General features: G+C 43.2%; 1 protein-coding gene across 2 annotated transcripts in view; it reads right to left on the minus strand.

Annotated features, from left to right (window-relative positions):
* Positions 1-1805: 1805 nt before the first annotated feature.
* Positions 1806-12806, minus strand: part of DESI2 (desumoylating isopeptidase 2) — a 41989-nt gene continuing 30988 nt past the window's right edge. Inside the window, exon 5 of one of the 2 annotated variants that reach the window (XM_052653599.1) lies at positions 1806-5248. In XM_052653599.1, the coding sequence (XP_052509559.1) occupies positions 5090-5248 (159 nt within the window). In that variant the 3' untranslated portion in view covers positions 1806-5089. Of the gene's footprint in view, positions 5324-12806 lie in introns of both variants that reach the window. The other variant, XM_052653598.1, reaches the window with a different exon arrangement.

A 12806-nucleotide genomic window follows, 5' to 3' on the forward strand; every position in this document is an offset into this window, starting at 1 on the left:
TGAAGGAAATATTTTATCACAGTTATTATTTATTGACATAAACAGTGTGGTGGAATTACAAATATTTCTATTTTTTCAAAAAGCAAATTCAAATCCATATTTTAGCTGAGGCCACATATTTGGGGGCCTATTTTTATTAAAAAATTTTTTTTTCCTGGAGTAGAGTTGCTTTCCAATGTTGTTAGTTTCTACTGTACAGCAAAGTGGAAATGAATGCATTCCTGAGCTGGAACTGAGAGCAGGCCTTGCTTAACCTTGGGCTTCCCTGGTGGCTCAGTTGGTAAAGTCCACTTGCAATGCAGGAGACCTGGGTTCGATCCCTGGGTTGGGAAGATCCCCTGGAAGAGGGCATGGCAACCCACTCCAGTATGCTTTCCTGGAGAATCCCCACTGACAGAGGAGCCTGGCTGGCTGTAGTCCATGGGGTCGCAGAGTTGGACGTGACTGAGCGATTACACACACACTTGCTTAACCTTAGCTTTTCCCTTGGCCTTGACAAGACAGAAACTATTCACACTTCCCACTGTAGGAACAAAGTATAATCCTCTTTGGCAGGATCTTTCTTTCAGGGAAACTATCAAAGAGACAAGCTTGAGAGGGCTCAGCAGTTCTCTGGGTTCAGAATCCATAAGGAAGTAGCTGCCTGCCTCTAATCTACTTCTTGCAATGCATAGCATGGAGCATTCATCTTTATTAGCACAGACTTCTGCACACTGAGATCTGGGTGATGAGAACTTCGGGAACAGATAATGGGAGAGTAAAGACCATTGTCCCTCAGTGTATTTGGCATCCTTTCTACAGGTAAGACTTGTTGCTTTACCAGATTGGAGTTGGTAGTCTATCAAAAACCTATTTAGACTTGGGGGAAAGCTCCCCTTTGGTTTCTGTCCTTGAGAACAAATGAGTTGTAGATCATTCCTAGTTAGCAGAGAGTGAACAGGCATTGACAGATCATAAACGGCCATCATTATTATTTTTTTTGGCTGCATCACGCAGCATGAGGATCTTAGTTCCCCAACCAGGGACTGATCCTGCACCCGCTGCAGTGGAAGCTCAGTCTTAACCACTGGGCCACTAGGGAGCCCTAGCCACTTGTGAAGTTTTTGAGTTTGTGGAGGGACTAGGTACAAAATGATGGGGGAAGGGTTAGGTTAGAGGTGCAGAGCAGAATAGGTTTACAAGAAACTAGGAGCACAGCCACCCAGGCTCCTGCTCGCTTGGTGCTTCTAGACAGGCAGTGTGTGTTCAGGGATAGTGGGGGCCATTCCCCCACAGGTGTCTCCCCTGCACTCCTGGCAGAGACAAGAGGGCATCTTCTCCCTCCCCAGCTTTGTCTCCATCCCCTAGAAGTTGGGGCTGGCACTGCTGCCTGGGAGCATGTGTGGTTATGCTTTGACTGTTGAAGAGCTGGTCCATGGACCTGAAGTTGATCAGGAATACATGAGAGTAAAAGTACATGCAAATTCAAGAGGAATATACAATGGAGAAGGGTGCACGGATGTCTCTGCAGAGCAGACGGGATTCTTGGGTTTAACAAATAACGTCCCAATTGGGTGTAAGAGAGACTACAGAATGCACTGTTCCAACGCGGGGAACAGAGCCAGGTGCTTCTAGACGGGGAGTGTGTGTTCAGAGTGGGCCCTATCCTTATCCCCACCGGTCTAGAAGTACCTGTAATCTGTAAATGGAGTATAGCTTTTAAAACTGTATAAACAAACAAAAAATTTAAATAAAAATAGTACACTCCCCCCCCCCAAATATGTAATATTTGCAGTCTTCTGGAGGTCAGAAAGCACTATAAAACATTTCTTATAAAAGTATTTTTTAATAAATTGATGTATTTCAATGTTGTTAACACAATAGCCCAATGCTATATCAAGGTAGCAAAAGTGAAGATTCCTGGTATTTTTTCATATAAACACTATGAATGACAGTACATTTGCATTCAAATTCACAAGAAATAATCTTCAGGTTCATGAAGATTCTCCCACTGCTGTAACACCTTTCAAACAGTGAAGATGTGTATTGACTGGGTAGACAATGAGTCTAATGACAGCTGCACGCTAAACCACACTGAAGGGAAGGGGTACAATGGCAGTATGCCCAATTTGCTGAACAGAACCCAAGCCTTTTAAACTTAGTCATTGGAAGAAAATACAGCATGTATCAAAATTACAGAGTATCTTAAAGAAATGGAGCCATAAGACGACACACAGATGAGAACCCTGAAGCAGTGAAAATGTTTCTACCCGTTTTGTGATGGAAAGAAGCCATGGATACAGAGTCCCGCAGCCGTCTGTAGGGTTGAATCTCCTCATACACACAATGCTATCAATCGGCGAAAACCAGAATTCCCTGCTCTGTACAAATGCTGGTGAAGGTAACTTGCACTATTGCTGTGGGTCAGAGCAACAGTGGGCTGGATTTCAGGCATCAAGTGGAGGCTCTCTTCACTGCTGCCATCACTGCCTTCTACCACTCCACAGGCTGTGCTTTCCAAAACTGATGCCCCCTTCTTAGGGTTGAAAAAAAGGAAAACACGAAACCAAAGGGCACTGAGAACAAACAGTAGAAACCAGCAGCTCCTGACCCTCTTTAACACTATTACTGTCCAACCCACCATAAGAAATGTGTTTCACTTGGTTACAGCTACAAAGAGAACATCTGATGCCATCGTATCACGTGTATCTTAATGACCTGGTTTTTTATATAGGATTTTTCTTAACAGAGATCAGGTTGAGAACAAGAGGCTTTTCCTTCAAGGGCAAGGGAAGGTAGCTAAACGCTAGTTAACGAAATTCATCCTCAATTTTGAACTGTAGTGAACAAACGGACTTAAATGAGATTTTCTAAAGACACTTATTTTCTCAACCTCAAGTACAATTAGACTGCCAACAATCTCATGTTCAGAATTTTATCTGCTGATTCTACAATAATTGGCCTTTTAGGCCATTATTTACTTTTACTAAGACCCTTTACACTATTTTTAAACCCCAGTTGCTGCAGATGAAAACAAATACAACAAAATCACAATAAAATCATTTGTGTGCTGAGGTGCTGGAATCTGGAGGAGCAAAGGTAGAAGGTTCCTGGCTACTCACCAAGAAGTGCCTAAACAATGGCTACTCCTTCATGGGTGTCGGCAGCACAGACTTAAAATCGTGTATATCTGAATGGATAGGAAGAAAACTGGAATCCACCAAATTATTTTTTAAAAATATCCCAAGCAAACTGCACTAAACATTTATCGCTAACCTGAGTTTTAGGTTAGGATAGGACTCTTTGAGTGAACTGATTCACTATCAGTCTTTGCATTTTATTCTCAATCTCACTTTCAGACCTGAACTGAGACGTCTCATAAAGATCATATATTCCTTTCTGGCCCATCTCTTAAAACAAGTGCTCTGCCCCTCCCAAAGAACTGTGAATAACTCATAAAGGCTTTCCCCTCCAGAAGCAGAACAGTCAAAAGCGTGATTAGGTGAAGTGGCTTCATTTTCCTCAGGTCAAACCCAAGGTTTACTTTCCCTATGAACAGGGTGTGCTTTATTTGATAAAACGACTCAAAATCAGCTTATGGAAAAGTTAAAAATGTAGTTTACTGAAAGATATGTATCTTTACAAAGAGTAATAGCAAACAATCCCATCTAGAATTTTAATAAATGTAGATGATTTTAAAACTAACAATATATATAAAGCTGAAGTCACTGCCTTGGATAATTTATACACTGCATCCAATATTTTATATAGGACATTCATTCTTAAGGCAGAAAAATTGAATCTGACATGTAATGACTTGGCTCTTACATCCAAGGGTCAAACTGGGAGTAGACGTGAGCAGACAGATTCCTTGCTAATAAGGACATACCTGTGGTGACAACTTCATTCTTAGAGTAGGTTATGTAAGACACATACATTTGGGAGAACAGAAAAAGACGAAGTCTAAGACACATAAAAATGTGTTTCCCACATGCGGTCAATGAGACTAGGCTTTCTATTATGAGGTGAAACTACTCCCATAACAAACTAACAAACTTCAACATAGTCTTTCTGGTAGGGAACATAAAATGCTTAAAATATCCAAGTATTCACTTTTTGGGAAAGTGTTCGTTTAGACTCTAGTTTTCAAGATGTAGTATAAAAGGTAGCCTGAATAGTTAAAAGCAGTTGAATGTCAACTCACACTGCTACTCAGAAGGCTACCACTTAGGATACTCCTGCCCCATGTACAAAATCCTGTGCAGGGAGGATACCGATATATACTAAAATAAAAATGAAGTCCCCCCTTCCCCAATGCATGTGCAAAAACACTTGTTACCAGCAAGAATATCTTTAACGAAAAACATCTTACTTACAGAATCAGAGGCATCGAGGCCAGACTGACATGAGAGTGCACCCCCCGTGGAGGTGGACGGATATTTGGGATGAAAGCAACCGTTCAGCAGGAACCTTGGGAGATGTGCTACTCGGAGTGGAAGGCGCGCTAAGAGCACCTGGGCTCGGGCACCTCTCACGCAGACCAAGGTCCTGAGCCCTGAGGGCTGTGTGTGCTCCTTACCTCCGTGCATCCTGGTGCCCAAAGGGTAACAAGAACAAAGACAAACCTAAAAGACAATTCTTAAGCAGGTCACAGCGACTCTCACTGTGTAAGTACCTTCCTCTGTGCCTATGACGTATGCCGTAGCTCGGGCAAGGGTCAGAAGTGTACAAAGATTGCCTGCCTAATTTCTGAAGACATGATTTTCTTCTTTCATGGTGGCAGAAGTCCATGCAAGATTTGTAAACAGTGATACAAAATACTGTAAACATAACTTAACAGAGCTTGTATAAAACAGAAGAAGTAAATCCAAATTTACAAGTGGGTAAAAAAAACAGAGGGCAGCTTCATACAAAGTTCTCCCTCCTGCGCCAAGTGATTTATTTTTTTTGTTTTGTTTTTGATTACAAATATAATCCTGAGCTGAAAAACTGGGATTTGGGGGAGAGCCATCTTTGCATACAAAATATCCAAAGGACATTTATTCTTTTACTTTTCTCTAGTGATAGTCAACTGCCACAGACAGTTCCGAATGTGTGACTTTGGAGACGCTTATAGTTTGGTGTGGCGCCCAGGTCTGGAGCCTGTGGGGGTGCTGGCCATGGCGGCCGAGGCTGCAGCGTCCTCTGCTTCCTCCAGTTCGTCCTGGAGCTCCTGGCTGACACTGGACTGCAGGGCTGCGGGCGTGAGCCACTCCTTTGGGAGGCAACTCTGTAGAAAAGGTATACAGGAGCTGAAGTAGGCAAGCCGATTGATCCAGCGAGGAATCTCTTTCCCACAGAGAATCTACAGAGGAGAAGCATAGCATTAGGTGAGAGATTGAGGTTATCTGGTCCGCTGCCAAGGAGTAGAGGGTCAGGGAGGAGGCGGATATGTAGAAAAGCCACTGTTCCACATCCTTTGGTGCTATTATTTCCAACCTTTGATGACAAGCCGCTCCCTAACTCAGAAGCCTGGGGTCTCCCTATTGTCAGCTCCGTCCCTTCCTTTCTGAAGAACTTTGCTAAGCTGCTTATTTTTTACATCTATAAAATCAAGCTAATTCCATTTGGTTCCTTTCTTTCTTTGCTCTTTGCAACTGCTTGGAGATGCTTGTAGAAGTATTTCGAACACAGAAGAAAAGACGTGTGAAAGAAGATATTATTCAAGTAACAGGAGCTCCAGGCAGTTCTCATCCTTATCCTCAGAACTTGTAAGCCTCATCTTTTTCCAACTGCAAATAGCATCAACTAGGTCTTTTATAATACTAACTTTATTACCCTCCTTTCCTTCCACAGTCGAAACTGGGCTTAACTAGGCCATGCTTTATTGTCCCTGTGGTGGTGCTGCCTCCAACCACGTCAAAGATTATAATCTTTGTAATAATGATAATTATGATCCAGAAGTGAAGTATCAGCTAGTTTAGCTTCGCTGGTTTCAAAGTATCTTATGTCCAAAAGTTAGCTAAAATGTAAATAAGCTGGCACCTGTAATCAAGCAATGTGACATTTTAGCCCTATGCCTTAATGGCTTCATTTAAACACTATGTCTCTGTCTTAACTACAACGCTAGAGGGTGGTCTCTCTGGGGGGAAAGTAGAAAGTTTTGATCATTTTTGATTACACTGCCTGGAAGCCCTGAGAGGCAGACAGTCCTTAAACATACTTGAAGAATGTGCATGAAGTAGATCTGCGGGAAAGCTGAGCAATGACCTGATATTATTCCATTCCTATCTGTTTATTCTAAAAAACACAGGCTAACAAGTATTCCGTTATATTTTACACCCAAGACATAATTAGGGGCATTTGTATATTTGAAGGTTACCACAGAAGTGGTGACTAGGAATAGTTAGGTTAATGTAATAAGCAATTGTTGATTATCCAAGTGGTTTTCTTCATTCTCTTTCCTAAATCCTAATTTTATTTCTCCATGTATGAATGTACTTCATCTCAAAACCCAGAGCTGGCTAGATTAACCTAAAACAGAGTTCTGTAAACTAAAGCCACCTGTTTTTATAAATAAAAATTTTACTGTAACACAGCCATGCCCCTTCATTTTTTATGGCCTATGTGTCCTGGGCTACCATGGCAGAGACAGAATGGAATCCAGGAATAGTAGTCCACAGGCCTAAAATATTTACTATATGGCTCTTTCAGAATATGTGTGCAGATCCTTGATCAAGCCAATGTCTTTTATTAACCTTTGAGTCAAGATTCATAAGTCATTGAGCACTGTAACTTGAATTCTTAAAATGAAATAATCTGTAGATAATAGGGTATCTGTGATACTTGTTTTAATTATGTGTACACATCTAGATCATGATGTAAAATATATTTCTTACTGTGGAAAGTGATCAAAAAATATTTGATTCATATAACAAAATTACTTTTGCATTTAAGCATCAATTTGGTAATCTCTCTTTCTAGGAATTTACTGAAAAGAGGTAGGAACAGGGTTACTAATTACAGCACTGTTTGTAATAGCCAAAGACTAAAAATAACCCAAACGTCATTAATAGGAAACTGACATTTTGGCACATCCAAACAAGGAGTATCATTCAGCTGTTAGAGAATTACCTCCATGCTACAATGTTAAGTGGGGGGGCGGGGGGGGGGGGGGGGGGGGGAGTAGAGAAAAGTCTGTATAGGATGCTCCCCAAATATAATGGTGGATAAGCACAGAGTAAATTATCCACATTCCCATTCTAAAAGGGAGAACATGGGAGGAAGGAAGGAATTATTAGTCCTAAGCAATTTCAAAATCTGACTGGGCAACCTCCATTAGGTTTTCAAGGCTTGGGACTAATCCTCTGTGGTCCTCAGTTCTGTTGTCTGGGCCCATGAAATCATCCTTTCTCACCAGCCTGTTTCCTGCCTATAGAATTTGAGAATCCAAGAGTCATCTTTCATTTTGTCCTTTCACCATCCCTTTTATTCCAGGCTGGCAGTGTTTCTACTAACATAACAACCTCAAAAATGTTGAGTCTCCTGTGTACATCATGGGATTCACTCTACGAGATATGAGGTTCCTCTATAGATCTCTCCTGGAAGATTCCATTTCTATTCCTGATTTCCCAAGGATCCAGGAGTTGAATCTTTAATCTCTTCAGCAGCAGTTACCCAGTCACACCCTTGGGCCTTCTCTCTACAATATGCTTTCATAACAGAAAAGCCCCTACTTTTACCATCTTTTCCACCTGGACAGGCCAAACAATTCCAAATCATTAAGTTCTGACTCCTTTGTCGCTTAACTTTTCTTTCCTTATTTTATCTTTCTTTGTTCATTTCTTTTATCCTTCTGTGCATAAGCAGAAAGAATACCTTGAACACTTTGCTTGGAAATCTCATCAGCTAAATATTCAGGTTTAATGTTTATAGGTCTGCTTTCCACGAAACTGCTCGACAAAATTCAGCTAAGCTTCCTGTCACTATACAACAAAGATTTCCTTTCCTCTAATTTCCAATAACATGTTCCTTCTGAGCCCTCACCAGCAGTACCTTTAATATGTATATATTCAGTATTTCTGCTAAGTCTGTTCAAGGTAGTCCAGGTTTTTTTCTATCAAACTCCTCATTATTGCTCCAGCCTTTACCAATCACCCAATTCTAAAACCACCTGCACAATGGTAAAGGTATTGTTATAGTAGTGGCCCATCTCTAGGTACCAACATCTGTACTGGTTCCCTGTGGCAACTTTAACAAACTATCAGAAACTCAGTGGCTAAAACAATTCAATATTTTCTCTTACAGTTCTAGAGGCCAAGGAAGAAGGGTGGAGGGGAGAGGACATTGAGAAGTTAGAAAGCTATGAACACATTTTGTTTTTTCTTTCTCCCACATTTGACTGTGGAACCATGAAAAGACTTTATAAACACAAAATTAAACAAAAAAGCACCTCCCAACCAAAAGGAGGATCAATGAAACAAGGACCCTGTGTAGTAAACTGGTGGCATAACCACACAAGAAAAAAATTATTTCAACTATAAAACACTGTTACTTTTATTGAGCCATACTCTAAAAATAGAACTGCAAAAAAAGTTCTACTTTTCAGCAGTCATACTGTTGGTGGCAGTGGCTATACTATTACTCTAAGGTTGTGGCTCAGACGGTAAAGCGTCTGTCTACGATGTAGGAGACCCGGGTTCGATCCCTGGGTTGGGAAGATCCCCTGGAGAAGGAAATGGTAAGCCACTCCAGCACTCTTGCCTGGAAAATCCCATGGACAGAGGAGCCTGGTAGGCTACAGTCCATGGGGTTGCAAAGAGTCAGACACAACTGAGCGACTTCACTTTCACTTTCAAGGTTGTTTTAGGTATAGAGGGATTAAAATGAATGGGTAATTATGTTGTTGAGAAATGGGATTTTATACCTGGCATAGCAAAGTACAGATATACATACTACTGATAAGGTTAAGTAAAAATCCTACAGCCTGAATTTTAAGTAGAAACATCACTGCTACTGCTGCTGCTAAGTCACTTCAGTCGTGTCCGACTCTGTGTGACCCCAAAGACCGCAGCCCACCAGGCTCCCCAATCCCTGGGATTTTCCAGGCAAGAACACAGGAGTGGGTTGCCATTTCCTTCTCCAATGCATGAAAGTGAAAGTGAAGTTGCTCAGTCGTGTCCAACCCTCAGCAACCCCATGGACTGCAGCCTACCAGGCTCCTCCATCCATGGGATTTTCCAGGCAGGAGTACTGGAGTGGGGTGCCACTGCCTTCTCCGAGAAACATCACTATGAATCTGTAAAAAAGTCCTAGCTCTGTCTTCTGCAGAAAAGAAAAAAAACCTAGAAACTATCACCAACGCACTAGCAACGAGCAACCCTAATACCCAGATTAAGATTTCTAAATTTTTACCAGAAGGAAACAGTTCTGAGGTAGGAAATATATAGATGAGCCTGGAATATTTCATTATACCCAAACCCAAGAAGGCTGTTAAAGATGACTGAGGTCAGGGTGGGATGAACTGGGACTGACATCTATACACTACTATGTATCCAGCAGATAGCTAACGAGGACCTACTGTATAGCACAGGGCACACTACTCAACGCTCTGTGGTGACCCAACGGGAGCGAAACCGCAAGGGGGGATATATGTATACGTATAGCTGGTTCACTTTATTGTACGGCAGACACTAACATACGTTGTAAAGCAACTAAACTCCAATAAAAATTTTTTTTAAAATTAGCATCATATCAAAAGACTCAGAAGCTGACTTAAAGAGAATCCCATTGATAACAAATAGGACAAGGACAGTAACTGCACTGAACTGAAATATATCAATTATTTTTGAATCTGGGGATGGGGGAGGGGAATCTATAGTTATACTACATTCTGAAAAAAATCTGTAACCTTTGGAGAATGCTAGGGAACTGTATCAGGAGTCCCCAAGACCATCTCCAGGTTAGATGATTTGCTGAGGGGACTCACAGGACTCGGCATGTAGTTGTATTCACAGCTATGATTTATTACAGTAAAAGGAATACAAAATTAGCAAGAAAAAAGGCACAGGGCGAAGTCCAGAGGAAATCAGGCGCAAGCTTTCCAAGGTCCTCTTCATAGTGGGGTCACACAGGATAAGAAGCGGTGGCAGCACATGCAGAGTGCTCACACTAGGGGACACGAGAGACCTAGTGTCTAAGGTTTTTATGTAGGCCTGGTCATATAGGCACCCTTTCCTAGCCTGTACTTAGACCCCCAGAACCAAAGCAGGGCTTTAGCATAAGTCGCACTGTCACACAGACAGTTCAGGTACATGAGCCCTTAACCTGCGGGAGTCTGGGGCAGGTGGGACCCTCCTGAAAACCAAGTTCTTAGAGGCAGCCAAGGATGACTCTGTATGCAGGCGTTTCTCAGGACAGCAGTTCCCAGGCTGCTTTGCTAACTTTTTTCGCACAGTTCACCCCTCAGCCAAGCTGTCACAGTAGAAATGATCAGAGGACCCCCTGTGGCACAGAAGTACTGAGCTCAGTTGCACTCTTGAGAGGTGCCAGACTTAGCCAACTGAAACAAACTCCATTAAACCATCAAGGTTTAAGTTTCAGTATGAGCTTTCTTCATCTGGTCTGAGGTATCAATTTAGGCACAGCACAATGCTGGCCAGTAAGCTAAAGTTGACCTGAAAGATTTTTCAGGGCCGAAGCAATGTCATGAGAGTCAGGGTGCGCACAGAAGAAGGAAAACACCAGAGGGTGCCACCAGAAGCTAAGCTTACGGTGTCAGGGCACTCTCAGCAGGGCAAACATGAGTCAGGCAGCACAGGGTTAACAAGGCCCCACGGTGCCTTCTCACTGTGCTGAGCACTGTGGGCCGGCTACAGACAGAGTATCTGTATCCCCTCAAAAGTCCTGTGGAAATTGTAACCCTCACTGTGCTGGTATTTGGAGGTGGGGCCTCTGGGAGGTAATTAGGTCAGGAGTTGTGGAAGCAGCCTTATAGAAGAGATGTGGGAGCTTCTGCACTGCTTCCACCAGGTGAGGACACAGCGAGAAGATGGCCTGTGGACCAGGAAGCAGGCCTCTTGCCAGGCCCTGAGGTCGGCCAGCTCCTTGACCTGGGACTTCCAAACCTCCAGAACCAGGAGAAATAAATTCTTATTGTTTACAAGCCACCAGCCGGAGAAGGCAATGGCAACCCACTCCAGTACTCTTGCCTGGAAAATCCTATGGATGGAGGAGCCTGGTAGGCTGCAGTCCATGGGGTCGCTAAGAGTCAGATAGGACTGAACGTCTTCACTTTCACTTTTTACTTTCATCCATTGGAGAAGGAAATGGCAACCCACCCCAGTATTCTCGCCTGGAGAATCCCAGGGACTGGGGAGCCTGGTGGGCTGCCGTCTTTGGGGTCACACAGAGTCGGACACGACTGAAGCGACTCAGCAGCAGCAGCAGTCTACAATGTTTTGTTGCAGCAGCCCAAATGGACAGGGCCCTCTGCTCCAGGTTTCTAATTAGTCTGAAAAATGAGCTGCATCTTGGTTCAGAGGGACTGCCTGAAGGTACTCAGTTCCAAACAGTTCTGCCTGTACATGACGGGAGGTGATCAGCCTCGTGAGTGTGGAGACATCTGCTCATGCTTGGCGTGGGGAGTGCAGGAGAGAGGGCCCCCTTCCGCTGTCTCTGAGCCAGGGCCGTCACTGTGATTACAAGCTCAGTGGCCTGTGTAAATTCAAAGTGCCTGCAGCAGCTGAGGCAGGCAGAATGAAAAGTTCTTCCGCAGGGAGAGGGAAAAGATTACTAATGCCTTCACCCATCCTGGTCTCCTCAGGGGCCAGGGTTTTCTTTTGTTGTTGTTATTGTTACAAAATCAGTACGTCACATTCAGCAATCATAACTTTGTATTAAAAAAAGAATCCCCTACTCTCCCCCAGACCTTTTGTCTGGATCTGGAAGGGAAGTATATCCGAGGAACAGAAGAGTTTTCAGAGGAAACATTTTTATATAATTTAACCAGCTAGATGCATTATGTTAGAAATCAGTCAGGATTAAATCCTGAATTTCCAGAAAATTTCAAAATGGGTTTATATAGCCAACACCTCCTTTCCTCCTGGTCATTTATCTAGTGAATGGTCTAGAAAAGATCCCTCTGATTCTGGGGATGGCTGCATGGGGTAATCAAGCTACCTTAGACAGGTGGGAGAACAGCAGAGTTAGGTGAGCACTCCGTTGCTGCAAACTGCAATGAATTCTGATACTCAATTCTGGTACTCATGAAGGGGTCTGCACTGAAACATTCCTGAGATGGGATTGAGAGTAAGTTCTGTTAGGAGTGGTCACGGGGCGGAGGGGTCACAGGCCTGGTGATGTGCTCTCCCCTAACTGGCAGCTTTTGGCAACAATCACCAAGTCAGGAATGCAATCCGTCTCTGTCTGAGAAATACAGAGCTGCTCAGCAGCTCAATTTCAGATGGTCCCCATGGAGGAAAAGCCCCTTTCTGTGGACCCCTGCAACACGGTTCAGTCAACATCCATGGCGTGTATCTTACAAAAATGCCACTGGTCCTCAGAAAACAACTGGCAAGGCACATCAACAGTGTGCTGTAGTCCTGTTTGGAAGCTATGCTGGGGAAGCCAGGAGGGCAGTGAAAAGGGCCAGCTAGCTAAGCAGCTCTGCAGAGAACGTCACTGAAACTGCAGCTCATTTTCTCCTTTACATATTTCACAATTCCTGTGGTACTCGATGTGGCCACTGCGACCATCTGCTAAGTGTCAGAAAGCTAGGAAGCGGTTTCAAGTGCGATTTAATTCTCCAGACCTTATTTTATAATCTTTTTAACTTTCCTTCCTCCATT

Source organism: Budorcas taxicolor, chromosome 16 (assembly GCF_023091745.1).
Source record: "Budorcas taxicolor isolate Tak-1 chromosome 16, Takin1.1, whole genome shotgun sequence".
Taxonomy (NCBI): domain Eukaryota; kingdom Metazoa; phylum Chordata; class Mammalia; order Artiodactyla; family Bovidae; genus Budorcas; species Budorcas taxicolor.